The sequence below is a fragment of the Cimex lectularius genome, unplaced genomic scaffold (assembly GCF_000648675.2).
Source record: "Cimex lectularius strain Harlan isolate CLEC.00 unplaced genomic scaffold, Clec_2.1 scaffold312, whole genome shotgun sequence".
In the NCBI taxonomy this organism is placed as follows: Eukaryota; Metazoa; Arthropoda; class Insecta; order Hemiptera; family Cimicidae; genus Cimex; species Cimex lectularius.
The window spans coordinates 30498-55493 of NW_019392856.1; the positions used below are offsets into that span (position 1 = coordinate 30498).

At 33.5% G+C, this 24996-nt stretch overlaps 2 protein-coding genes across 5 annotated transcripts; one reads left to right on the forward strand and one right to left on the reverse strand.

Moving 5' to 3' along the window:
- The first annotated feature begins 1619 nt into the window (after positions 1–1619).
- Positions 1620–5245, forward strand: LOC106662003. Its single transcript, XM_014385798.2, has 11 exons — positions 1620–2094; positions 2508–2791; positions 2852–3010; positions 3077–3256; positions 3315–3455; positions 3521–3685; positions 3736–3866; positions 3925–4128; positions 4398–4506; positions 4571–4711; positions 4779–5245. The coding sequence occupies exons 1-11, from the start codon at positions 1929–1931 to the stop codon at positions 5094–5096; spliced, it is 1998 nt and encodes a 665-aa protein (XP_014241284.1). The 5' UTR covers positions 1620–1928; the 3' UTR covers positions 5097–5245.
- Positions 5246–7275: 2030 nt separating this feature from the next.
- On the reverse strand, positions 7276–24996 carry LOC106661774 (DENN domain-containing protein 5B). 4 transcript variants are annotated; one of them, XM_014385395.2, is made up of 24 exons: positions 24663–24996; positions 20248–20357; positions 19999–20169; positions 19687–19934; positions 19364–19629; positions 19123–19298; positions 18910–19052; positions 18688–18842; positions 18413–18615; positions 18128–18339; positions 17845–18054; positions 17580–17781; positions 14334–14498; positions 14173–14269; positions 13999–14031; positions 13566–13601; positions 13193–13478; positions 13013–13134; positions 12792–12937; positions 10517–10635; positions 10268–10446; positions 10004–10189; positions 9788–9932; positions 7276–9721 (listed from the first exon to the last, which is right to left on the reverse strand). In XM_014385395.2, exons 1-24 carry the CDS (start codon positions 24760–24762, stop codon positions 9535–9537), a joined length of 3897 nt encoding a protein of 1298 aa, XP_014240881.1. In that variant the 5' UTR covers positions 24763–24996; the 3' UTR covers positions 7276–9534. The 4 variants fall into 4 exon arrangements, with proteins under 4 accessions (XP_014240881.1, XP_014240882.1, XP_014240883.1 ...); XM_014385396.2 differs by lacking the exon at positions 13999–14031; XM_014385397.2 differs by lacking the exon at positions 13566–13601.

The window sequence follows — 24996 nt, forward strand, 5'->3', positions numbered from 1 at the left end:
GACTACCATTTTTTTAGACACCTGGACCACTACTTACAACACATAATATTCAAAAATCAAACGGAACTGGAAAATGCATTTATTGACTTTATCAATTCTAAAAATTCTGAATTCTACTCAGACGGAATTAATAAGTAACCAACACGTTGGGAGAAATGTATTGAGAGTATGGGAAATTATTTTGATTAAAGAACATTGCTTTAAAGTAACTAGTTTCTTTTTTTTTTGTTTAATACCAAAATCCTGCATTATTTTCCGGACAACCCAATATATATAATTTTTTTTTTTTTTTTTAAGTAAAATTTATTCTTTGTTTTATATGTTGTGTATATTTTGGATATTTATTAATTATCTATAATTAGATAGAGGTTAGTTTAATTCTCGTTGAATTAAGTGCTGGAAACTAAAGCAATAAAATTCTGTTTATCTCAATTTTCTGTGGAGATACATACCCCAGTCTTACATTTGTTTTAGTCTTTAGATTCATAATTCTATTAAATTTGCACCAAATCTTGTAACAACATCCCTATGCAAAATTGCAATATATTAACAACTACTATTACTACTAGTGCAGGACCCAGCATGGAGCCTTGGGGAACACGTGCTTCAATGCTTCCCAAGGACGAATCAATTCCCAGTATCTTGACATAATGTTCATAATGCCTGTTGGATAACTGCTGTTTTATGATATATACCTAGGTCAAAATTTATATGATATTAGTTTAGTAATAATTAAATTGCATTTGTTAATAGTTTTTAAATTACTATTGATTTAACAAATGATTAATTTTTAAATTAATAGTAATTAATTAATTTAAAATTAATCATTTTTAATTATTATTACACGTAATAATAATTATGTGTAGTAATAATATTACACGTAATAACGTTTTTCTGTTCACTAAATATTACACAAATTTAAAAAAAATTATGTTAAAGTTGATTGAGCATCTTGGTAAGTTGCAGTTCTCCTGAGAAAATCAATTGATCATTGCTAAATTGTTTTAATTTTATAATTGCTTTTTACTGTATGCGGGGGTCGAATGGTTAAAATGACTCGTTTTTTCCAAGCTAGCGGTTCTGGGTTTGAATCCTGGCACAGACCTTGGAATTTTTTTTTGTAAAATGTCTTGTAAAGTGGTGAAGACCCCTCATTGAACAGTTACTGGACATTAAGCCCTCCTGTATGACGAATAACTTTACTTTGTATGGTATGAAGTTTTGTTTTGTTGACAGGTATTTCAAATAGACCTACATTTATAATAAGCAGTATTCTTTAAAGCGTTGCTGCTCTTAATGTGATGATAAATTTCACAATTAAACAGTTTTTATTTATTTTTTTTTTAATTATACTTTCAGGTACACTGTAAATAATTTACTTGGAAATTTTTAAATGTAAAATTCATCTCTAATTTAGAAGAGAACTTATTATTCACAAGTTATACTTATGACTTATTCTAGTGTCAGTTGCTATAATTTTTTATTTTTTATTGTGAACATATTTACAAAATTTGTAAAATGTAAAACAAGTGGTTTGACCAGCTTACCCTGTGACTGGCAATACCCTGTTCTCACCTTGTTAATATATTATAAAATAAATCAAGTCTTTCAGCTATAAATTTTATGTATTTGCCAGATTGTAAGAAAAAAAATTAATTTTATATTTAACAAAATGCAATCAAATGTATAACAGATGGATTAGAAAAGAACAGTAGTTTGTGTAAGCTTCAAAATTGTCTCCACTGTTTTTTATGTTTGTTGATCGTCTTAGAATTTATTAAGTCTCCAGGCCGTGACTTGAAAATTCTATGGTTAAATGGTTTAAATTCTAAACATCCCAGTCCAGTGGTTTTTTTTCGATTTTTTTCCTACGTAGAAACACACACTTTAGCCAAATCAAAAACACCGTTACCTAGATCATCCCAACAATGTGGCGCAAGAAGAAAAAGCCTTTAATTGTCGAAGAGAAGAAGAAAGAAGAAGAGCCCAAAAAGAAGAGAGTTCCAAATTTCCATCCTCACGATGTCTGCAATGCTCCGCAGGTGTATAAGTACATGGCAGGTCATGTTGTCGCTAGGGAACTATATGAAGCTGGTATGTTAGTAAATAAGAAAACATAAAAATAAAAATAAGAAATACAATTGTAAACATTTTCACACATGATCTTGCATAAGTCTAACAATGCCATATGATAAAAAACCCAATTAATAATATTGCTTAAGAAAAATTTTGTTAATTTAAAATAAAAAAAGGCATTGATCTGAATAAGACTTTAATAATTCATACAATCTTAAGTTAGAATAAAATTGATTTAAGATGTGACTTAAAAGTGATTTAAGTATTTAATTGAATTATTGTGTACGATATTAAATCAGGGTAATGCTTCACCTTATTTTGCTTAATAATAAATTTTTCTAATAATAAACATATATTTTTATTATTCATTCCTTCTATATTTGACAGGAAATACATTAAAAGGTCGTTTAATAATATATGAATAATTTAAGGAATCCGGCTGTATACTATCGCAGAGGAAGTGTCTCGGAACACGGTCGACAAAGCTTACGACCGCATTAAACGTTCACAATGTCATCTCGCATTGTGCGACATCCCGAAAGCGAGAGAGGATGCCACAAAGGCGATGGAACTGTGCCCGGAAATGTTGTACTTACATTTCCAAAATGGCAACGTTCTTTACAATGAGAATTTGTTTGAAAATTCCCTTATGACCTACGAATATGGCTCTAAACAGAGGACATTCCCTGATCTGTTTGGGAATGGAGTTAACATTGTACGCCATATTAAAATAACGATAAAAATATAAAATATATTAATTGCGTGTATCTTAAAGGCAACAGGAACACTAGAGAATTGTGTCGGAGGCAATGCCGGCCCTATGCTAAGCCAAGAATGTTTAGGGAAGATAATAGTGGCATTAAAACTCCAGGAAATGGGGATAAAAGAAATCAAGAAAAAGGAATTGAATGAAATCCAGAAAAAGAGAAACGAGGTGAATTAAACCTCTAATATATTTCAACAATTAATTTAAACTAATTTATTTTTAATATATGCGTAGATGATCGTCGCTGAAAGAAAACGCCATTATAGTGAAAAATATCTAGGGATGATTGCAAGGGAGAAGCTGCACATGATAGACATGCTAATGTCTTCTGCTTTGTTCGGTTCAAACACTGTACACAATAAAGTAATGGAAAACATGTTAATAAACACGGTGGAAAAGCTTGAAGTCCTTCAGGTAGGAAAAATTATCATTTTATATTTACAATGTAATTTTAATAAGGATATGATGAAAGGATTGCCTCTGGAGGAGGAAGCCGCTTTATGTATTTGCCCATAAACGTGGAAAGCCGGCACCAAAGCACCTGAAAGAAATTAAACAAGAAGCCATACTTAAAGCCCACCTAATGGTTAGGGATATTGCAAGACAGATGAATGTAAAAGGATTTGAATAGATTTCTCAAAAAAAAAAGTTACTGATTTCTATACATTTTTTTTTCAGCTAGTTCTTGTGTATTATAACAACAAAGACTGGGGAGCTTGTTATAAATTGTGTGAGCACATTAGGGCGAAATTGTGGAGGATGCCAGATATCAAAGGTGTTAATAAAGATGAATGTGTCGAACAGCTTATTGATGTTCTTGGTGACATGTATTTTGCAATGAAGGTTGTACATTATTTCTTATAGGAGACACATTGTACGTATCACATTTTTAGGCAATGCATCCTGATTGGCCTCAGAAATGGAACGACAAAAGGATCCTTTGCATTCTTGGCATAACGCAAAACATGTTCTCGGCGAAAGAAGTTGCCAAATACGGTTTTCATTATCCTGTCTACAACGCACAGTCAGTAATATCAATTGAACAAGCGCATTTCAATAATAATGAGAGAGAACGCTTTTAGCCAGAGGATAAAAGATTATTTGGAAGGGATAATGCTCACCAACAGCCAATACCAAAAGATGTTTTTCAATTTTGAAATATCCTGCCTGTACTCGATGATCCACAATTTGCCACAGATGAGATCATTTGCACGACAGGCAGTTTTCACTGCTCGAAAAGAAGGGAATATTATTTGGTACATAAACTGCCTGTTTTTATTGGCGAGGTAAGCTCTTCACAACTTGCTAAAATTAATTGTAACAATTAATTCAATGGATAAGTGTTTATTTTAATAAGCGTTTTACATTAAAAATTATTCCACCAAGAATTTTTTACCTATATGTTCAAAATATGAATACAAAGAATTGCCTGAAGAATAACTTAAAATTTTGCTTAATTTTCAAATTTTAAAAAACTGTTGACTCCCGGCCATTTATAATACTACTTGTTCTAAATATTTTAAATGCTAATATAACTTGATTTATGTGCATACAGAACTGATTTTGAAGAAGGAAATATCCTTGAAGGAATAGTATCTTTAACAGCAATACGAGAAGCTTGTTTTAAATATGGATTCCCGATGCAAGAAAAATTTGCAGAAAGGGTAAACTTTTTTTTCAATAATGCCAAAATGTTTATATACATGCATTACTTTCTGTTATAATTAGGGAATAGTATTGCTCCATGTTGAAATGTCCAAAGAAAAACTCGTAGGGGGAGTACGAGGTAGTGTTAACAGGGCGAAAAACATCATAGATCTTATGCCTAATGCTGATTTGAGGAGTAGAGCAAGAACACTGATATGGCAGGTACGTTATTTTTGAAATTTTAATGTTTTAAAACCATGTTATACAAACATATTATTGATATCAATAGGTCAATAAAAAACCACCATGGAAGAGGATGCCTTTAGTTAAGGGAGTGGCTGTTGCTGTTCAAGACAGGAAACAGGGTCCGTTCGAAGGCGAACTGGCTCGCGAAGAAGAGAGACGTCTTAAAGCGAAGAAACTTCGAAAAGTCAAGAGAGCTCAGGAAGAAGCTTTGGCCGCAGCTGAATCTCTTGCAGCCCAAAAGGGAGAGGGTTACAATTTACTGGCAGGAACGATAAAGGGGGTAGACCCAGCTCATTTTAGACTAATAGTGGACGCATACAGGCGCAGGAGCACTTTCAATTTAGACATGTTCCACCAATGATACAAATTTACTTATTTTAAAAGTTAAGCACACTAAAGTTACCAAATTAAAATGTATTCTTCATTTAGATTCCAGTAGAATAGTTTTTCTTAGATAATATAATAAAGTGTAAGATGAATATTTAAAATACACTGCTCCACACACTGAAATTTCCATGTTTTTTGTGTTCACCTTTTCAGTATTATTAATTTATACATATTATTAAATTTATTAAAAGTTTGGTAAATGTGAAAATAAATATAACTTTTTCAAAAACTTTTATTTATAACATAAAACGTAATAAAACAAGCTTAAAAGTTTTAAATAGGGTGCATTACCTCATTTTATCCATATTACACACTCTAATCTTGTCTTGAAGAATTTTATCCCAAATCTCAACCAACATTTCAGCTCAGCTTAAGGTTGTAGGAGAGTTATTTCTTTGTTTTACTTGGATGTCTATTCTCGTCCCAAAAGTGTTCAATGCGGTCCAAATCAGGGATATAGACTGGCCATCATACAGTACAAATTTGATATCACGAAGGTACTGCATAACACTGATGTTGACGTGTGGTCTTCCATTATTTTCCTTAAACAAGAATTGTTCACCAGTAACAGGAGCAAATGTCACCACATATTCTTCAAGAACTTCTGTCACGTAGATTTCTGCATTAAATGACGCTCTATTAAAAATATGTAACTCTGTTTTTCCTCTAAAGAAATGCCTCTCCATACCATATTTGAACCACCTCCGAACAACCCTCTTCCGGCAATGTTGCATTGGCTGTAGTGCTTTACAGCTGCTCAATAAGCTCAAAGTTGTCCAGTTAGTAAAGGGACAGAAAACTAGGACTCTTCTGAAAACATAATTTTCCTCCGTTCAGTTTGAAAAGCCGTGGAGGCTGGTTAATAACCTGAAGCTGGTCAGTGAGTTATAAATAACAAGGGAGCACAAGGATTCAGGTTGAGGTGCAACCTGGATCCTTGTGGCCACCTCTTTTATCCCTATCCCATTCAGTTTCTGACCAATGTCAGTTTTCTTTTGCAAACTCTAAGCAGTCCTGACAATGGTCTCTAGTAAGCGCTGGACCCATTGCTGGCTTTCTTGGATGACTCAATTCTGCAAGTCTCCTTACTGTTTCACCACTAATGGAAACATTCCACAAGTCAAGATTCAAAGTTGTTGAGATGTTTCAGTAGCAGTGTAAAAGAGATTTCTCAAAGTGTGCAATCTGATAAATCCGTCTAGTACCTTGGCTATTGGGCATCCTTATCATGGTATCTGAATACACAATACTCCTGAATGCCCAATAGACCAGTTTCAGGCAAACCTAAAGATTGAAGCATCGTGTACACACATTTTTCCAATTAACAGGTGCAATGGTAACTTGCTCGCTGATTATGGGCATTTTTTAATTGTTTTGTCTCATGCCACCAACACAATGGTGAATAAAGGCCTTTTTTAAATGATTAATGCCCTTGATAATTTACATTATGGGGATTTTAAGCCAAATTAAGCAGTGTGTTAACACCTCCCAATCAACAACAAATCAAATACTTTCCAATTATAATTATTAAATCATTTTTAAAGTAGTAAAACATTGTTAAATTAAAAAAAGAAATCAAAATTTTGAAGTGTGCCAATTTTTTTGTGGAGAAGTGCAGTTCAGCAAAAGTTCAGAATAAGTATACAGTACTACATAAAACTGATGTTATTGGTTTTAATTATGGTTATTCTAAAAGGTAAAAAAATACAATGTACTTTAATCGTTTTATTACAATATAATCATTTAATGTTGAAAATATCAATTCTTTATCACAAAAATAAAAACAATATAATAATGCTGGAACATTTAACTCTCTTTGGTAACGGTCAAGTGATAAAATTCAATGTTGTAGTATAAAGTAATTTTTTTTTAAATATATCTCAATCACACTAAAATTGCCATAAAATATTGTATATAAGCTGAACAGGTCCACTTGAGTAAATTTAACAATGTTTTGTTTTTATATAATACAATTAATTTCTAAAATTGTAAATCAGATCGAAAAAGAATTATTTAAATTCTACTTGAACAAACATATCACATTGTAAATCATAATAGTTCATTTATTACATAAATTAAAACAGCAAAGGTGATAGGTGTCATTTGATAGTAATGAAAAATAAAATGGGTATCACAAACATTATGGCACTGGATAAAAGAGGAAAATAAATCTTAAAACTAGATTTAAACAACTAAATTGACAAAAAAGAACAAAACATGACTAAATTAATTTCGTTAAGACTCATAAAAGTATACCGGTCATATAAAATCATTGTATGCCATCTGACTGCTATTCCAATTTAGTATTTTCACTAAGCAGTAAATTGGAAATTTCAACACTTCATTTGTTGCTGCAACAAATACCCCAAGAATTCCTTTCCTTTGTTATAATTAATTACAGGTGTGAGTATTCTTTTTTTAAACTTTTTAACACAGATTTCTATATTGAAAAAACTGAGATCGCAACAAAAACTAAGAGAAAGGATATTCGAAATGCTAACTTTTGACTACCAACCTCTCAACTTATTTAAAAATCAAATTCAATCCATTTCTAGCAATTCCTAGAAGAAAAATAAGATAATTTTAATATTTAAAAAAAAAGTGTAATAAAGTGTTGTATCTCTCTTAGTAAACACCTGCTAAAGACTGAAATCCCAAGGCCAATCAAAACCAGCCTAGATAATCAAAAAGATTCAACAATTTATTTTGTCGTTACTGATCATTTTGGTCTGTCTATTCTCACTGCATTTTGCCATCTACAGTGTTCGATCTATCTGAATCTGAACATGGTGTAATGCCAACTATGTCTAACAGACCAAAAAGATAGTAACGGCCAAATTACAGGTTCATCACCACATAGACAAAGCTCACAATTTGACTACTTGCATGCAGATAGCGAAATGAATTAACATGCTCACCCCACCTTAAATCCTTATTTTTTCTTCCTTTCTTTGGCCCTTTCCAACCCTCATAAAGGGGTTCCAAAAAACATGATAAATAATTAAAGTTAAAATTTATTTTACTGAGAAGGCTGATCAATCACCAAAGAAAATATTAAAGTTAAAAATAACTACTACTTTATATTATTTATATAATTTTCCCTTGTATAATGTATCATGTAATTTATTCAGTATTGAATTTTAAGGGGGAGGGATTTTGAATCCTGACAGGATTCTGAACAGGACACTGGGAAATGAATGGGGTATTTGAAGACAATTGGTATAATCAAACGCGGTTCACAAGGAAGCAGAAGAGACAACACATCTTCTATCAAACTGTAGAGCCTGTAGGAGGAAGTTCTTTGGGGTGAAAAACAACCGTACAAGAAAGTTAATCAATGCTACTAATCAAATTTCTTGATAAACTAGGACTCACAGGTACATATGGGGGGTACAATAGCTCTCAAAGGACACTACTGCACACCATGAATACATCTACATCCACATTTATGGAAAGTTGCATTTCTACATTATTTGTAGAGATAAGAGCTTTTATGATCAGCTTTTACAATAATCCAAACAAGTAGAATATTTTCTATTAAGTTTGTGGCACGAGTGGAAATTCCACAACAAAGTAAGTTTTACAAAAAATGTTTTCATACTTCAGGCAGACTAATGGACAAGACAAACCACAGATGTTGAAAAATGCTGAAAGCATCAGATAAGCAAAAGCAGTGAGAATAAGAAGAATCACAATTTGCGCTTGGGAGAATTATACATTTCAAAACCAAATATTATTTTATGACAAAATAAACCTTTGTTTAATTAAAGTCAACTTATGAATGAAATAAGAAATACTTTGACCTTTTTTTAAAGCAAAATTTGAGTATTTATCTTTCAGAAGCGAGGATAAACCCGTAAAAACATAAAGACAACCAATTGTTTCCCCTTCAGAGTCAGTCTCAGCGATTAGAAATTAAAATAATAAAATTTAAACTAATTTTTTTGAACAAGGTGGAGATATAATTAACAATTTTATTTACTAGGGTAATATTCATTAGGATTTTGTATCACAATTACATTACTAAAATATATAAATTGTGGGAAGGTTAATAGAGGAAAATAAGACCAGTGGAAAAATTTATACTTTTGGTCCCATGATTGAATCTAAGGACCTAAATCAGATTGGTACTCCTGCAGCCAACATATTCAGTTTAAGTATGTTTTCAAATTAAAATTAAATGTTTAAGAGGTTGGATCTGTTAAACCAAAAGACATTTCGATTTATCCTAATGTTTCATTTCTAATATCAACATTAATTACTTTCAGATCAATTATTTCCCGAACGTACAATATGAACAACAATCTGTCAAGATATACATAGTTTAGATCCCTGTTAAGAGAAAATAGTTTTATACAAACGATTATGTACAAATTTTGAGATATTCTGTCCTTGTGGATATTTGCTAGGGCTCAGTAGGTAACGCCGTGGGTGAGGGAGTTCTCCAGGGTGATGTCAAAAATTGCAAGTGATTTGAGCATATGGACAAGGTAGTTGAGAAGATTCGGCTCCCTGAAGAAAGAACTCTCTTCGTACATTTCGAGTGTAGCACGTGAACCAGCGAGTACATCAACCACAAAGTGATGTAACAAATGATCTCTGAATTTACAATTAAAACGAAATTAAAAACCTCTAATTTGTATTTTATTTTTAAGAAGAAAGTACCTGAAAGAAAGGCAAACGAATATCTGAAATTTTCCATCTTTGCCAAGGGAATGAGCAGAATGAGAAATAGCCGTCACTAAATTGAAGAAATATCTAACTGCATCACACTGCCCACTCAATCCTTCCAGATCTTCTTTCACCTTAACTGTAAAAAATATATATAACCGTATAAATTCAATAATCTTTAAATGTTTGTATAGATAAAATCAAAACTACCGATGTAATCCCAGATATAAAGATTTCGTCCGAAAAGCCTATTAGATTTGAAGCCGTAGGAGAAAACTTGTTCTAAACTTGCTACCAATCCTGATTCTCCACAAAGCAAGACAGTCAGCGAGTTATTTGGGCAATCTTTAGACTGCAATCTGGAAAAATACTTCCCCAAACTATTAACACAGTCACCTAAAAATAAAAAATAAAATTAAACTTTGAACAGATTAAGCACAAAAAAATAAAATTAAAAAAAAATTTAAAAATCACCAAGCATATGCTGAATTTGAGATAGAGAGAGTTGTCTTTTGGCAGGAGGTACACTAGGGCTTCTTAGCCTGCTTCCGTTCACTTTGTCACCATCTGAGTATTTTTCCTTTTCGCCGACTAAAAGCCGTTCTGTAGAATCATCATCGATCCCTTTTCCAAGCCACCGTCCACAAGGAAATCTATAAACAGACAAAATAATCATCTCATCAAATAAACTATATAATCTTAGCTAAACTGTCACCAACTCACATGTAACAATGGCCTGTAACTTCATTCCTGACTATGACTTGGTCAACCAGCCATTTAGGACTTAATCCAGCATTGTCATGGCCTATTCTGAGCGTTGTTAAGGTGCCAACATTTTTATGCTGTAAATGAAAGGAAATCTTTAAGCTGAAAAATAGATGATTTACTGAGATGGAGGAAAAAATGTGAATACTCTGAAACATCACAATGAGGTCTGTGAGGTAATGAACCTACAGAATGATCATGTGGTCTTATCCTGCTGGTTTTGTCGGTCAGACCAAATTTTTTTTTTCCCCCAATTGTTGAAAGTGAATTAGTATGATCAAACCGGCAAGATAGACTTTGATGATCAGAGACAATCAAGCAACAGGTTCATCACCAATTAACCTTTTATAGTGTAGTTAAATAATAATGATCGGGGGATCAGACGGGCTAAGATTCACTGACTAATGAAATTTAAAAGGAAATGTTTTAAATTAATTATTTGTTAATTTGTTGAAGTCATGAAGAGCGGTAATAAAGAGTTTTAGAAATACATCTTTTTCATTTTTTGCCGATGTTTCAACTTTTATTTGGGTACTCTTCAGAACATAACGTGTGGTCCTATTCTTGTTTCATATGTCCTATGACATATTTGTTTCATATGAAATTATTAACATATGAAACATATACAGGGTGTCATTTTTTGATGCACCATTGGAAAATCAACATGGGTGCGTTTAAATCTGACTCGAGGATTATTTCCTTTGATTAATACGTTAATAAAAGAAAGTGAGTCAATTTTCGGTGCACCATAGGAAAATCAACGTTTGTGCGTCTAATTACGACTCGGTACATTTTATTTTGTTAGTCTCGTACCAAGAAATAGGCGAGTCACTTTTCGATGCACCATTCGTTAGTGTTAACAAATTAGTTTTAGAGGTTGGAAGGAAAATAAACAAAACCAATATTATTAAAACATTATTCAAACACAATAAAAAAAAATTCTTCCCAAATTAATTTGATTAAGGTTTAAGAGTATGTTTTTCTGGTAAAGTAAAAAAGTTTTAAAAAAGTCTATCATAAAACGATGATTGGACATTAAATAATTGTTGGTGTGTAATAGACTAGGTTACTGTGTTGCAGCAAATGGAGGTCTGTTCAAACAATTATTATAATGATTTTGAACATTTTTGGTTTGCTAACAAAGGAGATTGTTACATTTATTTAATTTTTCTACTTTACCAGAAAAAAGGATATTGTTACATTTATTTAATTGTTTTACTTTACCAGAAAAAAGGGTACTGTTACATTTATTTAATTTTTTTACTCTACCAGAAAAAAGGAGATTGTTACATTTATTTAATTTTTTTACTTTACCAGAAAAAAGTACTCTTAAACCTTAATCAAATTAATTTGTGAAGAATTTTTTTAAAATTTTTACATTGTGTTTGAATAATGTTTTAATAATATTGGTTTTGTTTATTTTCCTTCCAACCTAATAAAACTAATTTGTAATGAATGGTGCGTCGAAAAGTGACTCGCCGATTTTTTGGTACGAGACTAACAAAATAAAATGTGCCGAGTCATAATTAGACGCACCAACGTTGATTTTCTTATGGTGCGTCAAAAAATGACTCACCCTGTATATAACCACAAGAGTAATACATTTTATGCCCTGAAGATGACCCGAGTAAAAGTCAAAACATCGGCAAAAAAAAGAAAAATGTGTTTTTCTAAAATACTTCATTCTTGATCGCACCTCATGACTTCAACAAATTATTGAACAACCAGTCAATAAAAAACACATTATTTGTTTGTGTTTTGTACCGTTTTTTTTTTTTATTTTTTTTTTTTTTAACTCAATGGGCTCTGTCTATCAATAATTAATCAAAATTGTCTTTGCAAATTTCTTTGATAATTTAAAGTGAGAAAGTTCAATAACGCAATTCAACTTTTGTGCTAAAAAAAAGCTACTTGGATATGAAAAGCCCTGCCGCATCCCAGAAATTGCATACTAAAAAAATTGTTAATTGTAATTTTACACTTTATTTTTTAACTTTTTAAATTTCTTGTTGAGGAGTACAGCTTTTTTACTAGGTTAAACTTGTTATCTGTTAAAATACATTTTTTTATGATTGTTAATTATTAAAGACTATATATATTTGTGTGGTGATTAATGACCGTTAGTCTATGATTATTCGGAAATGCGCACCAGGCCGCATGTCACGATTTCCCAATAATATACACATTATTCACCATACCTCAAAATTGTAAAATTTGATTAGAAACAACATACATGAAAGACAAATTCAAGGACTCCTTTTGGAATAGGGATTCTCTGAGTTTCTCCATTTGTTCCAGAAATGGCCACCCAGCAGTTGGCGGTTGTAGAGCAAAAGCTACTTTTCCTAGATGGATAAACGGCAACACGATACGGTATTCCTAGGTGACATGATAAATTAGCATAGATGTTTTGTAATTTTTATGACCAAAAGCCTAATAAAAAAAACAACTCACTTGTATTTAAATATGTATTTGTAAAACAATTGTAATCAACAGCATTCAAAGTCAGTAGATGGTACAAGAATTGTTCTTTTTCTTCCTCACATCTCAAAAAGGCGTATCTTTTGTATTGAGTCCTAAAAATAATTTAGCATAAAAATATCAATTCCAAAATTAAAATAAGTTTGAACGTACCTTAAAAGAGTAGTTTCAGAAAGGAGTGTCCTTAAATGTCTTGATAACAGTTTCTTTTCGAGTGATAGCCTGATAAAAGCTCGTGCGTAGCCGATATTCGTTTTTATGTCTGTCATGGCTTGAACGCTTCTCAAATCGTAGACTAGAGTGTTTGGTAATGGTCGAAGCGATGGCTGTTGGTGGTTGTCTTCGCTCAACCTCCTAGTGTTGCTCGTACGCGTTTCAGAACGGCTTCGCTGCTTGATCTCAGAAATAGGCGACAAATCAGGTGTGTCAGAAGACAAGTCTAAAAATACATTTTTAAAATCAATTTTTCTTTAAATAATAAGCTAAAAAACACAATTTAATATATTATTTATTTTATGTTACATACAATCCATTCGTTTCTTGAGTACATGCCATGCAAGAGCTGCGTCCAGGTTAAAAGTAAATTTTGTTAATTAAGAAACATATTTTAATCAACAGCAAAGTGAAATAAGGTTTAACACATTTAAAGCAAAATATCAAAGCAATTATTACTTCAGAAATCCATCTTTTAATATATAAATTTAACATATAAACCTATAATAAATATGCAATAAATGATTTGTAAGATGGATATATCTGAAACACATTGTCTGTAATGGAAACATGTTATCATTTAAAATGATAATTCAAGGATTAAAAAATGAACTCAATTTATATATTTTTTAAATGTTTTATTACACGATAATCTTTTTAAATTAAATATGTGTAAAAGCACTCGATATTAAAATTAATACGTTAATAATTAATAAAAAGAAAAACTACTATTCTTACTCACGTACGAATAATAAAAAATCGACATATCTTCTTAAAAACTGCGGAATAAAATTGGTTTATAAGTAAAAAAAAAAAATTCCGCAGAATAAAAATAGAAATCCGAGATCAAAGCGAGAACATTTAAAACACAATATTTCACAAATTTTAAGAAGAAAAACAATGTAAAAAAAACAACAAACCTGGCGTGAGGAAATTTGGGTCAATTGGCTTGGATGTGTCGTTGCATTCTTCAAACTCAAGATAGTTAGATAGATGAGCCCAAAGTGCAGATTTACCCTTTAACCGTAACCAAAGAATGAAATTGACCTCAAGGCGTTAGAAGAGGCGTGAGGACACATACCTGTTTCTTTTGAAGGCCGTGGGACCAAACCCTTTCCAGCAGATCACATAAACTGGCGATAAGTGTATTCTCCTCCACGATCGACGTCTGAGCACAATGGCCCATCTCGAGAGCCTCGCTACCGAGTTTTTCAACAAGCATCCTTTTTATTTTATGCTTGCAGTCCTTTAAAAATAAAATACAAATTGTAATTTGATGAGATCTCACAATATTAAGTACAAAAAAAGGTGAAGGAGGAAAAACCTCCTGAAATCCTCCACCATGGGCACTCCCTGTAATCATCAGTTAGGGTATGGTAAAATGGAAAAAGGCAGATCCCCCCCCCCATATACAAGAAAAAAAAACTTCACTTGCTAATGGAGGAATTTAGAGGAATCAAACCCAAGATAACAACTGGGGTGCTGCCTCGTGCATGGGGAGTGAGACAGAAACGCTGTCACTCCCCTTTAGCAAGGTATACACAGCTGAACTGACTCGTTCTATTCAAAGACTCATTAATAAGAAAAATATACAAGCAAAATATAAAAAGGATTGTCAGTGGGAAAAATGGCATGGGTTACTGGGCACATTGGTATAAACGGGAACAAGCAGATAAGGCTGACACAATGAGACCACACAACCCTACCCACACTATACCTAGTCCTGCCATAAGTTCTGTTACAAGAAAAAGGGCCATTAGGGAATAGAGAAACTTGATAATTTGAAAAAGAAATTTATTTTAAAAATCCAATATTTTTTAAGATTGCAATAAAATAATATTACTCGAAATGACCACCTTTTGCCTTCACACAAGCTTTTAGTCTTCGGGACCAATCATCTAGGGCAGTACGCCACACGTCTTGAGGAAATTTCTCAACTGCTTTTAGCAGAGCGGACTTGACGCTCTCTAAATTGGCGTGTTTCCTGTGGCAAGCCATAAGCTCAAGATGGGACCACACCTTGTAGTCCAGAGGATTCAAATCCCCACTTGGTGTGGTGGGGAGTTTGCTACGATGGCACCACAAAACTCCATTTTTGTGAGCAAGGAGTCAAAACAAGGGCGAAAAATTACCAAGAAGACATCCTTGAGAAAGTAGTAAAGCCCTTAAGTACTACTCTTTTTTCCGGAACTCATTGGGTCTTCCAACAGGACTCAGCTCCTGAGCACAAGGCCCGAACAACTCAGCAGTGGCTGGAGGAGAATGTTCCGGAATCCATTAAGGCTTCAGATTGGCCCTCGGGAAGCCCAGATTTGAATCCTCTGGACTACAAGGTGTGGTCTCATCTTGAGGAGCTTATGGCTTGCCACAGGAAACACGCCAATTTAGAGAGCCTCAAGTCCACTCTGCTAAAAGCAGTTGAGAAATTTCCTCAAGACATGTTGTGTACTGCCATAGATGATTGGCCCCGAAGACTAAAAGCTTGTGTGAAGGCAAAAGGTGGTCATTTCGAGTAATATTATTTTATTTCAATCTTAAAAAATATTGGATTTTTTAAAATAAATTTCTTTTTCAAATTATCAAGTTTCTCTATTCCCTAATGGCCCTTTTTCTTGTAACAGAACTTATGGCAGGACTAGGTACATCGGCAGATTTACAAAGTACAAATGCTAATGCAATAAAAAATTAATGAGATCCACTGTTCCAAGATGACACACATTACAAAAAAAAAAAAAAAAAAAAAAAAAAAAAAAAAAAAAAAAAAAAAAAAAAAAAAAAAAAAAAAAAAAAAAAAAAAAAAAAAAAAAAAACCTGTGAAGGCTAGACCAAGAAGGGAAATAGGGTCATACTTACCAGGATGTGCATACATCATACCAAGATCACACCTTGTGGAGTGATACCACGTAAGTGCCTACTGTGTGGAAAACTTATCACGGTAGAGCGCATAATAAAAAAAGAAATACGACATCCTGAATTACCCGTGCTTGGCTTTGAAGCACAGATCTTGTTCCAACATCACAGGGCCATAAATAGTTGTAATTGTATATAGATATTTCTATCTCTAAGTATGTGATATGTGTTATTTATAGGAATGAATGTATTCATTTGCATGAATGGATGGGCTTATCTCCAATTACTCAATGGAATATCAAATACTCTGGGGCAGCGTGAATAATTGTGAATGTACTTTATAAGCGTGAATGAAGGATAAAGAAAAGAGATAGTCAGTTACTGTTATATCATACATCACAACTTGGTTAGAGAAAGAGGAAAAGAAATTAATGCAAGAAAGTCAAGAAAAGATAAGCTAAAAGAGATATTTAACTTTTATTTGTTAGGCAAGAAGGTCAACTATCCACTACCTTATCTTAGTAAAGGTAGGGCATCTGAACAACTTTGTAACTGCAATTTGTTTGTTTTAGATCATTTTGGTATTTTGTTCTGCCTATTCTTGCTGTTTTGGTCTGTTGACAAATTTGAATTTGTGTGTGGGCTTGTGAGTTATTTTTGCCTGTCAGATCCTTTTTAAATGTCTATTAAAACAGCCTGTGCTTAACTGGGAGATCAAAAAGGATTGAGCTTACAGATTCCTCGCCCTGCATATCTGATAAAATAAATAGTGTTACTTAGAAACTGTTGAGGCCACAGTTTGACCACTTGACAAGACAATCAAGAAACATTTGCACAAATTCATCAACATTTCCTCCAGCATGGGATCAATCGAATTTGAGGCGATCAACCCAAGACAAAGGAAAGTAGACTCATTGGATTGAAACTAAATGGAATTGAACTGAGAATGGTAAAAGAAAATCAAGCCTAGTCGACTGGAGTAAATGCTGATGGTTGAGTATGATGACTGTAAATCCGAAGAATAGTTGTCATTCAGACTGAGCTATGACGAGAATAGCTGGTTTTATCTAGGGTAAAATGTATATCATAAATAATTAATCTCTAGCTATAGAGACCTACAGAACATTATCAATTATCTTAAATGATTATTATAATATAATCTTGCATGTTATATAAACTGTAAGATAATATTGTTCCTATTCTCTATCGGAAGTATTGTATCCAACTTTAATTCCTCTCTATGCAAATCAGAAGATGAATATTACAACAACACGGTAATGCTTTACATTTTTACAAGTTCATGTTTAAAAGCGATTAATTAAAAGTTATTTATGCTAAATAATGCCTAGAAAAATTATGCTCAGTTAAGGTCAACATTATGATTTGCAGGGTCAGGCTACCTTGACTACCATTCATATTCATTATGAATAAATGAATTACACATACATAAAACTGTTAAAGACAAAAGAAAATTCACCTTTAGAAGTTTTTCCACAAAATTCCAGTTGGTCTGAGCAATTAGAGCAGGACTCGGGTCACACTTGGGTGGAATCGCTGCAAGCCTTTCCCCACAAATTCCAAGAGGTTTCGCCTCACTCCTCCTCTGTGTAGTTTGCTGGTTGGAATCCAAGTCGTCTAAACTTCCCGATCTGCTTCTCAGAATATTCCGTTTCTTGCTCCTGGAAAAAACAAATTCGAATAAATAAATCCACTGATGAAAATGAGAAAGAGTAAAATATTACTTATGAGGTTCTTGGGAGAGCAAAAGCGGATCCAATATTGGAAAACCTCCGACAGTAGACCTCGAAGTTCGGTTAGGACACATTTCCCTCGGTGGAGGTATTTCAGCATCAAGATCTGACATTCTCCTATCTAACAATATCTGGGTATCGCTTATAGTAACACAAGGCTCATAGCAAGGTGTCCTAACCAGTGCTTCGCCGTATCTCTTTCTACAAATAAAAGTGAAATTGTAATATCATTTTTTTATAAATAAATTATTTTATTGTTATACTAGAAATGTACCTTAACATTTTAATCCTACGTTCAAACACTCTTAACCGTTGGTCCATTTTATTCCAATTGCTAAGAATTTTATTGTCAATTAATGTTGCAAACATTTGTGTTTCTATAAATCTCGAAAGGAATGGCAAATGACGCTGAGGCTGGTCTGATAAAAATGTAGCCTTGTCAAAGTTTTGCATCGATTCCCTGTTACTCAACCATTCATCTTTGTCCTAAGAGGGGGAAAATTAAGCTAACATATGCATAAAACGTCAGCAATGAAGTTGATGGGATGATTGAACTCACCTGATTTGGCTGAATAATAAAATGCTCATAGGTTGAAAAAATCTGTACAAATCTATTTAAGAAAATTTCTCTAATTGCATTGTTGATCCTTAAATCCCTGGCATATTGGACTTCTGTAGTTAAATAAGTGTCTTCAGAAAATCCATCGTCAACAAGAGAATCCCATTCGCCTTCTATATCATCAAGACCATCTAGCGATAACCCTTGATAATAATAATAAAAATAAATGGGTATAATAAATTTTTAAACTTTTGCTGAAAGGTTTCTTGTAATACCAGTTCTTCTTGTCATTGAAACAATTCTTTGCAACGTTTCCGAGCCTTGAGTAAGAGACGGGTTATCTTCAAGTTCATCAGCCCACGAGTGTTTCCTATTTCTAACACTTATGCACGAACTGCTCATAACATCTGATGTGTTGTTGTTCCAATTTCTGATTTTAAGAGTTAATGATCAATTCAAAAGTTAAACGTACGAAAGAGAAAGTTAAATTAGCTTACACATCTAAATGATCACCGGAAACTTTGAACCTTCTAAGGACATCACATATTTCTGATATAAATTCTGCCTTGTGTGGAAAAGTAGGAAGCTCTTCAGGAGTCTGTAAGAGTCTTGTATCCAAGTCCATATAACATAAATTTGCCTGTGCATACAATTAAATTTATACGATTCTTATTAAAATATAATGTGAAGTATGAAGTACAAATTTTTACCTCACTAGGAATATTAACGCGAGATTCTCTTGTATGTAGGCCCATAACAAAAGGAACAGGTGCATCAAGAAAGTGATGACAGCTTGCTGGTAAAATAGGAACATAAACATGAGGCCAGGAGAAAGGAAGAAGCAAGGCTGTCAACGATTCGGCCACTAACATTAATCTTTGGTATTCTGTAAAAAAAATTACGGTATTACAAATAATTGAATTTAATATCATTATAAATTAAGGAACGCACCTCCAGAACAAAGTAAAATCTGATTCTCTAAAAGAAGACACGTAAAAAGTTGAACAACACAATCGACTCCTAAAAGAGTGAAAAGTTCTCTTAGAGGAAAATCAAAAGCTGGTAGATCCTCCATAAGAGCAGGGGACTGGATAATAACCCTCTCCTCGGGGTAACAACAAAAAGACAGTGATCTTCCTGGAGGAGGGACGGTCACTTCGTACAATAAATTATAAACTGAAGCTTCCAAACTCGGTGTTCCTTGCTCTTTCCAGCACCTGATTAAAGCATAAAAATCAGAAAATAGAAATACAATAAGTGGAGCAATTAAATACCTGTGGAGCGATGCTAGGAAAGATTGCTGAGCATGAACGAACTGATGTTGGGATATCAGAGCTATACATTTTGTAACGTAAAGAGTATCTTTTGAGAGATCATAGTACGACTGGGCTGCTGCTGTATGAGCACTTAATTTGAAATGCCTCGGAAGAGATCTGGAGTTGAATTGCCGAGGTAACGATCTTATGTTCTGGTCAGGGGTTCTCTTCGATCGGCCAGATGAAAGTTCAGTCAAATGCATCGCCTGTGTATAAAATTCGACAAATATTTTATAAATACGGATAAACAAAACTTGTTTTGTAACAAACCTGAAGAGTCTGCATCGCGCTGCAAATTTTCCTGTTTTTCGTCTCTTCGTAGAAAACATAACTTGCTCCGTATGTGCGTTTTCCATCTTCTTTTGTTATGACAAATGAGTGAAATTTAGGCTCTAGGTTGTTTTTCTGGGTACGAAACTGCAGCCCATTTGGCAAGCAAAGCTAAATTCAAAACAATCCCAATTAAAAAAATAAAAATAAACCTCCAAGGCTTTTCTAAAAATGTAAACTGTAATTTACCATGCAAACAGCATTTTTGTCAAATGGATTCCATGACACATTTTCTGGATAGTGGCCCAAAACCTTGCTCTTGTATGGTCTTTCCAAAGGTGTTGACTGTAAATTGTCTCCTGCAATTATAAATATCACATTAACGTTTTTAATAAAAATTAATTAACGTAATAAACTGTCTAAAAAAATACAGTACAATAGCAAAATGATGGAAATTAAAAAAAAAAAAGAAATGAGAGATTGGTTTCTTCTGCTGCAGTTGACACATTAAGGAATTAGTCTAATATCAGTCCAGTTGACCAAATTTAACCCATTTTTATGACCCCCTTGTTTAAATTTATACCTTAGGCTTTCAACTTCAAGACCACACACAATAAAGTAATAAATAACCATGACATGTCCAGAAGTTAAAATACTAAACAATAAAAAATATTTTTTCTAATTATAGAAAAAAGTCAGCCAAATTTACCATACATCAATAAAAATGAAAATCTGTTGTATGCCAATTTTAGCATCAAAGCAAAAACAAAGGTAAAACAAATGAGACAATAATAACTAAATCAAGACAATTCTGATAAATATTATTGTGAAATAAATCAAAGCCAATTTTATCAGCAAGTGTTTGCGTTGGAAAAAAGGAAACAATGAACATAAAAGATAATAAAACTGTAAATAGAAAGGAAAAGTGCAATAAAATTTCAATTTATTGCTTGTTTTGGAATTTAAAGACAATAAATATTAAAGAAACACTTTTTTCTGTGTTTACCACCTTACTTCTTAAAAATTAATTTTTTTTTTAAATTACTAATGCACCAAATTATATTAAGTAGTATTTATTGTATGAGTAAGAAAGGCAAAAAACCTGGCTGATATAATCATAGATTATGTGTACAATGACTTCTATTTATATAATTAGCAATTATGCAAATGCTCATCGCTAAATAGGCAAATCATCCATGCTTGAAATGAGGACAAAAAGAAAATTTTGTAAAAATATATATGCCTTCAGTATTAGAAACTCAACTTTTTAAAATAAATTAGAAAAAAAAACAGTCGGAGCTATAAATATTATAAATGATTTATCAGAAGTTCTTCAGCTTCACTGTCCCATCTGTTCTTCCTTTTCTCACTGGTATTGACTGTCAATTTCAAAATTTCATCAACGTTGGTTTATCAATGATCAAACTTGATCAGTTAGGTCTACATATCATTGGTAATATTGTCTACCGGACAAATTTCAGCGTTATCTGGCAATGATTCATTTTGACAATGCATTAAAAATATGTCAATGGGATTGTAGCCCTCTATAGAAACATGCGGAAAAATTCAATGGACCATCACAGAGACTAACGGCAGAAATACTAAATCTAGGATGTGTTAGGATTTGAATTGTTGGACTGCTGACTGGACACTGCAAACTCTGGAGGCATTGTGTTTAGATCAGAAGGGCCAGAAATAAGCCTGTGCAGATATTGCCAGGAAGAAGAGACAGCATATACTGTCATCTGTTGATGCAAATACTTGTGTAGTTTATGATTCCTACTCCTGGAAGAGGAACAGTCCGAACCCAAATTTACTGAAAATTATAAAATATTTTCTTTCTCATGGCTTCAAAAACCCGTAATTTGTGTATGTTTATTGCATGAATTTTAGCACAGTACTAGTAACCATGATATCAGGTCAAACATGATAGCTCATAGTTTGCCCTGTTTAGCGATGAAACAATAAGCCCTGCCCAAAATTCACTTTTTTGGGGGAATATTCAATTTTCGCTTGAATGGAAGTCATTTGGCGACAGCCAATGGTACGATGAAATGTTACCTGTACAGGATCCATTTTTTTGTCGCGTGTGACAATTCGGTCAAAACCTGTGTCTACTTTGCATCAGGAAAAGTGAATGTTTAGACGCTGAGGCTTGTTACCTCTGGTCAATTTATGATGTAAATTAGAGCGAATGGTTTCATCACTTACATTGAACACTCTCATGATCTGCTGACATATTTGACTCCAATGACATTCGACAGCTTCCCTTAATTCTTCGGTTTTCAAGACAAAAGGTCTACCAGAATCATCTTCAATCCCCTCGTTCCCAGAAGCAAACTTTTTGAACCACATTTGGGCTGTGCGTCCGTGGTTTCGTTAAGGAATGCAGTGTAAATTTTTGAAGTTGCTTTGGCTGCCCTAGTGTTGAGCCAAAATTCATACAATATGCAAGCACGATTTATAGCTTTTGAAGCATGAGAAAGGAAATATTTTATAATTTACAGTGAATTGTTCAAGAAACTCTTTCTTAATAAACTCACCATTCCTATTATTATTACTGTACATATGTATGTAATTACTTTTTACACCAAATTGTACATATAAAGATAAAACATTACAAATGATTGCACGTATGCAATAAAATCTGATCCATAAATTTAGTAAGTGGTGGACCTCTCATCATTCCAGGAGTGATGGAGCAGGAGTATGAAGGTCCATCACATCCCATGGCTGTATTTGGTAGCATATTCAAGGCACCCAACATTGGAGAAACTTTCAATTAATTAAGGTTTTTAGTTGAGATTAAAAAAAGTCAGTGTCACGAGCGGGATTCGAACCCACAATCTTCGGCTAGATACGGCGCTGCTCTACCACTTGAGCTACCGTGACCTTGATCCACTCAGACACTAACTTCCCAATCTCAACCCCACCTTTTGAATTTTCCCTCCTTTTTGCCATTTTTCTCAGCTAAAAATCTTAATTAATTGAAAGATTTAATTGGTCAAGCGGACCATGAAAACCAGTGAATTGGAGGAACTGTTGGAGGGAGAGCTCTCATTTGAGGTGAGGCCGAAATATGTCCTCATCTAGTTCGAGCCATAAGTTGTACCGAGGGTCCTACTACCCCTTTAACTGACTCTTGTAAGCCAGGGACTATTGCAGTTCCTGGTGTCGGTACTCCTCTACAAGCTGGCTTTGCTGTTCCAGAGCCACCACCTGGAAGTGGTACTCACGAAAGTCCTTCTGATGAAGGCCTCTACTGAAAGGGAGATAATGTTTTCACCATGAAAAAGGATGAAATTACATGATATAAACACCTAAACTAAAAAACACCTAAAAAACAATAACAAATGAAAAACTGCACAATATTCTCTGGTATTTAGTTTATTGGTTGATATAGGAAGAATCAAAAAGGCAGAATAAAAATAATCGAAGAACAAGTTCATCAATCCACGAGGAAAACTTAAAATTTATTTACCCACAGCCTTACAAATTGAAGGAAATGACATCCCAACGAATCCTCCTGACAGGTCTGTGAAGTACCTAGTTCATTCCTGAAAGTACTGCATAAATAAAAACCGAAGGATATGCTCATCTGGGTTTGCTATATTTTACTATCAACCACAAATCCAAGATAAGGTCCAAACTCACCACGCAAATTTATAAATCTATCATAAGGCCCCTGGTCATTTAGGGTGCAAAATATGGGGAGCAGCGTCTTCATCAAAACTAAAATGGCAGCAAGTATTACAAAATAATATTGTACAATTGGCAATAAATTCAAATTGGTACTTTCACCTATACACGAGACAATTCACAAACGATTGAACAACTGGACTTAGTAAAGTCAAAGGTGCTGACCACTTCAAACTAGGAGGAAAAAAGGCAAAACGTATGCTACAAGCCTGTGTAAATAGTGCAAAACATCTGTGATAGTGTGATAATTTATTTTAAGTTATAACGACATTTATTAAGTAACAATTTCTCCTCTAGTGAACACTGTGATAAAACCAAATCTGACCTTTCAAATTGTTAATTGTGAAATATTTCTATACATACACCTAAAACTAAACTTTCTATACATACACCTAATACCGTAAAACTCTTTGTACGTAGTTGGGCTAGTGATTTTAATTAAAAAAAAAAAAATGCAGTTTGTAGAGAAATAGCCATGAGCTGTCATTTTCTTTTTTCTTCTTTTTCAAGACTTCAGGGAAATGATCAACTGTGCATAAATGTGTTATTTTCATCTAAAGTGCAAGTCAAAAATAAACAATTATATATAATAAAATTGTTTAAGAGAAAATATTATTATTTATTACGAAGAATTAACAAACAGATATAATTTTCTATATATAAAACTAATACGAGAGCAAAGTCTAAAAATAAAAGCCTTGAACCTAACACTCAACTCGACCGTGTATATTTGGGTAGACGGCCAAGAAAACACAGGGATAAGAATAAAATAGAGTCGCCAATTCTTTACAGGATCTGAGACGGTTTAAAAAAAAAATGAAAGTGAAAATGGCAAGCAGGAAGAAAAGAAATCTCGTCCAACTTTCCCCATCAATGTAAAAAAAAATATGTATATACATATATATAATAATAACAATGGAGGAGTTCCGCGACACGAAACCGAAGGTGAAAACGGCTCGACTTACCAGCAAATGTGTCGGGTTCAAGACCAGAACTGAGGTCAAGTCCGCAGATAACGAAATAATCCGCAAACCTCGTCCTACCAGGGTTTTTGTCCGTATCCATATCTGTCGTTATTTACCCGTAAAGAGGAACATGTTTCAGAGGATGGCTCGCCCTTTTAACAAGAAGACGGGGGCCCGAGCCGTTCTCCGGGTCGCAGACGAAAATCACCCATTCCACAACTGGTACACAAACACAGGGACAGAATCTGCTTCCGACTTCTCTCTCCCTCGTCACTGGGCTCTGAGTTCTGACAGTGGGGCTGCTTTAGGTGCTTCTGGTTCTGAGAGTCGACAC

Excerpts from the sequence above, each read along its gene's own strand:
- LOC106661774 (XM_014385395.2), bottom strand. The coding sequence starts at position 24,762 with ATGGATACGGACAAAAACCCTGGTAGGACGAGGTTTGCGGATTATTTC. Across the intron at positions 20,170-20,247 it reads ACAAAAATGCTGTTTGCATG|CTTTGCTTGCCAAATGGGCT; the intron begins GTAAATTACAGT and ends TTTTGAATTTAG. Across the intron at positions 10,636-12,791 it reads TCCTTGAATTTGTCTTTCAT|CATAAAAATGTTGGCACCTT; the intron begins GTATGTTGTTTC and ends TTTCATTTACAG.
- LOC106662003 (XM_014385798.2), top strand. The coding sequence starts at position 1,929 with ATGTGGCGCAAGAAGAAAAAGCCTTTAATTGTCGAAGAGAAGAAGAAA. Across the intron at positions 3,257-3,314 it reads AAAAGCTTGAAGTCCTTCAG|GATTGCCTCTGGAGGAGGAA; the intron begins GTAGGAAAAATT and ends ATATGATGAAAG. Across the intron at positions 4,129-4,397 it reads TGCCTGTTTTTATTGGCGAG|AACTGATTTTGAAGAAGGAA; the intron begins GTAAGCTCTTCA and ends ATGTGCATACAG.